This window comes from Schistocerca cancellata, chromosome 1, assembly GCF_023864275.1.
Source record: "Schistocerca cancellata isolate TAMUIC-IGC-003103 chromosome 1, iqSchCanc2.1, whole genome shotgun sequence".
Taxonomy (NCBI): domain Eukaryota; kingdom Metazoa; phylum Arthropoda; class Insecta; order Orthoptera; family Acrididae; genus Schistocerca; species Schistocerca cancellata.
The window spans coordinates 807,786,971-807,791,696 of record NC_064626.1 but is presented as its reverse complement, the minus strand read 5'-3'; the positions used below and the strand labels follow the sequence as shown (position 1 = coordinate 807,791,696).

The 4,726-nt window shown below is 41.5% G+C and overlaps 1 protein-coding gene across 1 annotated transcript; it reads right to left on the bottom strand.

Moving 5' to 3' along the window:
* Positions 1-210: 210 nt before the first annotated feature.
* On the bottom strand, positions 211-2,215 carry LOC126104909 (uncharacterized). Its single transcript, XM_049912339.1, has 2 exons — positions 2,086-2,215; positions 211-854 (listed from the first exon to the last, which is right to left on the bottom strand). The coding sequence occupies exons 1-2, from the start codon at positions 2,213-2,215 to the stop codon at positions 211-213; spliced, it is 774 nt and encodes a 257-aa protein (XP_049768296.1).
* Positions 2,216-4,726: the final 2,511 nt, after the last annotated feature.

Below are 4,726 nucleotides of genomic sequence, written 5' to 3'. Positions count from 1 at the left end.
CAGACGGCAGTTTGAAGAGGTTCATACACTGATAGAGCAAGACATAAGAGGAAAACCAAGTCACATGCGGGAGCCCTACAGAAGAAAAATTAGCTGTATGTTTAAGGTATGCAATTGAAATAAAGTATTTTTTCTCTCAATATTTATTAAAGTTCAGAGAAACAATTTCCACCTGTAAATTTGTTAAAATAATGAACATGATAACACTGTTTATAGTAAATGTGGTGCTGAAGGTTCAAACTCTATACCAGGAGAGTCAGATATTGACGTGGTAGACGAACTATTTTCTGTGCTGCATGATGGTATTGATGAATGATGTGGAGCCACTGATTTAGTCAAAATTTCCTCCTCCGTTTCAGATACTATCTGAAACACTTTTTTCTTTACTAACACTTGGTACGCCTTTGGCATCTCTTTTGTCGATAGGTACATCGACATGAAAAATTGGTGTAAGGCGTCATTTTCTTGATGCAGTGATCTTTCGCGTAAAATGTCTCTTTTCTTAGCTCTCTCCTCGTAGCTGTTAATACTTTCAAGAATGATTTTACTGACATCTGCTTTCTTCTTCTTCTTTGACAATGGCGTCCCCAAGTCGCCTTGTGTTTCGTTCCTCTGTGTGTCTGTTATGTCATCTCCTCCACCATCATTTGCAACGCTCGTTGTAGCATTTACCTCTTCCATTATATTTGTTACAGTACCTCTGTTGGCCATATATGGAACTAAAAATTCCATCTGATTTTGGTACAGCCATGGGCGGACTGAGGTCGCTGCTTGCCCACTCTTCTTTTTCTGTCTACGGAGGGCATCTCGATGACAATCCCTAAGTTTTCTCCAATTTTCTTTCGCTGTTTCCCCTGCAACAAGGAATTCCTGAATTTAGTTTTTCATATATTTCCGTATAAAGTAACATAAGAAAGGTGAACAGTTACATTTTAGAATAGTTTTGCCCCATTCCCCTAGTAGTGACAGAAACAATCTGTGATTTCGTGTACACGTACCATAAATGTCGAAACACTTAGTAACTCTCTGTCCACTCTGCTTATGCAACATAAACGGATTGTTGTCTTTTTTCATTTTAGGTATTTAACGACGGGGGACATGTTTAAAACCATCGCTCTAAGCTACCGCATGGGTCAAAGGACAGTGTCGAAGATAGTTTTGATGTGTGTGGAGCGATATGGAAGCATCTACAACCCATTTATCTACCTGAGCCAACAACAGTTATGTGGGAAAATATTGCTTCTGACTTTGAGAGGAAATGGCAGTTTTACAATTGTCTTGGAGCTGTTGATGGGAAACATATCATTTTGCGAAAACCTCAGTTATCTGGTTCCTCATTTTTCAATTACAAACAGCATTGCTCTGTAGTATTAATGGCTACTGTCGATGCTCATTACAGATTTACCTCTATAGACGTCGGTGCAATGGGCAGATTTAGTGATGGAAATAGTTTTTCTAATTCAGTATTAGGAAGAAAACTGACTGACGGAACTTTAAAAATCCCAGGAGATAAATCGCTTCCTGGACAACAAAATAGAGCCCCTTACGTTTTCGTAGGTGATGAGGCATTTCCATTATTAAAAAACTTAATGCGACCGTACCCTAAATGCAGAGTTACTGGCAATGACAAATATAAAGTTTATAATTACAGACTGTCTCGTGCTCGTCAAACTGTAGAGTGTGCATTTGGTATCTTGAGTTCCCGATTTCGTGTGTTTAAACGGCCTTTTGAGTGTAAACTAGAGACTGTAGATTGAATTGTGACAGCTACATGTGTACTTCATAATTACTTGAGGACTGATAACATTACGTCAAATGATCTCGCCGAGGAGGACGACATGGGACCACTGAGTACCAACCAGCTTCTGTCGCCTGCTCCAAGTAGGTGCAGAAACACGAGTGAAGCGTTTCTTACGAGAGAAAAATTTAATGAGTGTTTTAATTCACCAGAAGGTTCTGTTCAATGGCAGTATGCAGCTATAAAAAGAGGCCAATACTAAAGAGAACGACTTATGTCATTAATATTACATGTATATTGTGAAAATGCGTATAAAATAAATAAATCAATTAATAAATAATACTTACAATTGCTGTAATGTAATTCCTCTGCAACCTTCTTCCATATTTCGTCCTTCAATTTACTCCGCATGTAATCCGGATGACTGGTGTCGTACAGCACTGGGTTGTCCTGAACTATCTGAATGAGGTGTTCCATAACTAAAATACTTCGTACAAGAACGAAAGTGAGGTACTGTCGCAGACGCACACCCTGCTGCTGGAAAGTCACTACTGGCCGAGCGCAGCGTGGTGCCACAGACCACCTCTGTGGTGGTGCGAATCGCTGACAGAGATGGGATCGGAGATAACGGGCCCCTCGGGCCGCAGGCAGAGGAAAACTGTGCGGCTCGGACAGAGGGACAGAGGGCTGACCCAGCTAATCCTGCCCTGCGCCTCGGCTGCGTGCAGTATGCGGTGCCCCATTGGAAAGCGTGCTCCACAAAAGCGGCTCTGCCTCTGCTGCGTGCAGTGTGCGCTGGGCCTTAAGTGGAACACCTCAGTCGCATGGCTTCTGTCGCGGCACTGGCCCCTGGTACAGTGCTGCGGTGTCGTCCGCATCAGCCGCTCGTCTCAGCCCAAATTCAAACCCTGCATGCGCGAGCAGTCAGCCACTTTAGCCACGGCGGCTGACGGGTGGGTGGCGGGTGGGGGGGGGGGAGGGGGCTGGAGCGAGGGAGTCTTGTCGCTGCCGCAAGTCACTGTGGCACCTTGAACCACGCACCTTCAGCCTGAATTTTTTTGATGGCACTCATACACGTGAGCCCTTTTAAACGAGAATGCAACCTTCGTTTCAGTAACGTTTCTACAGGGTGTTCTGATCAGATGAAGCGCCATCTGTGGGACATTTTTTGAACGTTTGTATTTTTTTTGTTCTAATAAAACCCCATATCATTCCAAGCCTGTGTGTCAACTTGTACCTCTTTACATTATTCCGTGATTTATTCAGTTTTCAAATTTATACTGACTTTTTGATCACTCGGTATGTGAACCAATATTCTATGCCATTAAAACGCTACACAGAACGAATAAATTCCAGAGGCTGACACGTAGTGGATAATTTTTGTCTTCTATAGACTCTTCAGCAGCAATTCCGCGGAGAAAAGTGCCGGTTTCATTCTGCAACAGCCTTAAAGGCAGGCTTCAAGGCTAAAACGAAAACCTTCTGAAATAAAGCTAAAATTCGGGTGTTGACGGCCCGCTTAAAGGTTTGAATATTCCGGTTAATATGTCGGTCCCACACTGAATATTCCCTCTTCGTGCAGGAATTCCGTTACAAATTCCTTTCCTCATGGTAATGAGTTGTGTTCACTCGTAACCACATTTTGTTCGTCGCACTCTTCCTCTGAGAAAAGCACAATTAATTCGTTTCGACTCGCATGAATAGTTCCAAAGCCTTTTTCATAATAACTTTGCTTAGAAAAAAATCAGTATTAAAACTGGCCTATACAACGAAAAACGTCAATCGTTACTGTCATGGTTAAAGACACGATTTCGATGGGATGTGACGCTGAGGAATTACGTGTAAACTAACATCAGGTAAAAGAGCCCTTGATTTGACCTGTTCGGTCTTTACAACAACAGAAAATACTTAAATATGTCAAATGGTGAGAGCAATGCTTTAATGTCAGATTTGCTCAACCTTTGACGTTTTGTAGGAGTGGTCAAGACGAAGTAATTAAATGAGTTTTAGAATCCAGTGAATACACTTTCACAAACTGCATATCAAGCATGAAATATTTCACGTTGGATTGGACACATTGATAGCTATTACTGATTTGTATTACAGATATGTGCTTCGCACCAAATTGTCTCTTCTCGCTGTTATTGCCTAATTCCACACTATTCTTGAAACTTTTGACCCCGACAGTGTAAAGGTAGGGCTGGGCATTCGTTGTTTTACGGTGAGCTAGAACTAACTGGCTCTCCAATCGTTCCCAATCTAGAAGATTTACAATGATGGAAATTACCTCGCATAAGGTCTCCAAAGTCTTGAGGCACGTGCAAGCGATGCTTATGCTGTATCACAGCGAATAGTTCTCACGCTTTCACGTCACACACTAACGCTTTTAGTGGACCGATATGTTGGGGTCGAATGTTGACAACTATACAGTCGCATTTATTAGTGTCTTTCAAATTCATTATTTAATTCATAGATCGTTTTCACAATGCTGTTAGGCATGACATCTAACACAAAAAGATAAAATACAACCAAACTTTAACAAAGTCATACATATTTAATAATTACTGGTTTTTGCATAGTATTCAATGCCCAATTGAATATATGTACTCGTAAACAAGTTAGTTGATGATATCAGTACTAATGCTGTACTATTCGTTCCATTGCTCCTCTATCAATCCCACCTGGTCCGGTTTGCAGACCACAACATTCCAGTATTCATCGAATTATGGTTTTATAAGCTACCTCCTTTGTGGATGGATTATATTTCCTGAGGATTCTTCGAATCAGTCTCAGACTGCAGTACTTATGACTAGTTTTATGTGATCATTCCACTTTAAATCGCTACATGTTGTTGTTGTTGTGGTCTTCAGTCCTGAGACTGGTTTGATGCAGCTCTCCATGCTACTCTATCCTGTGCAAGCTTCTTCATCTCCCAGTACCTACTGCAACCTACATCCTTCTGAATCTGCTTAGTGTATTCATCTCTTG

Excerpts from the sequence above, each read along its gene's own strand:
- LOC126104909 (XM_049912339.1), bottom strand. The coding sequence starts at position 2,215 with ATGGAACACCTCATTCAGATAGTTCAGGACAACCCAGTGCTGTACGAC. Across the intron at positions 855-2,085 it reads GGAATTACATTACAGCAATT|GGGAAACAGCGAAAGAAAAT; the intron begins GTAAGTATTATT and ends TCCTTGTTGCAG.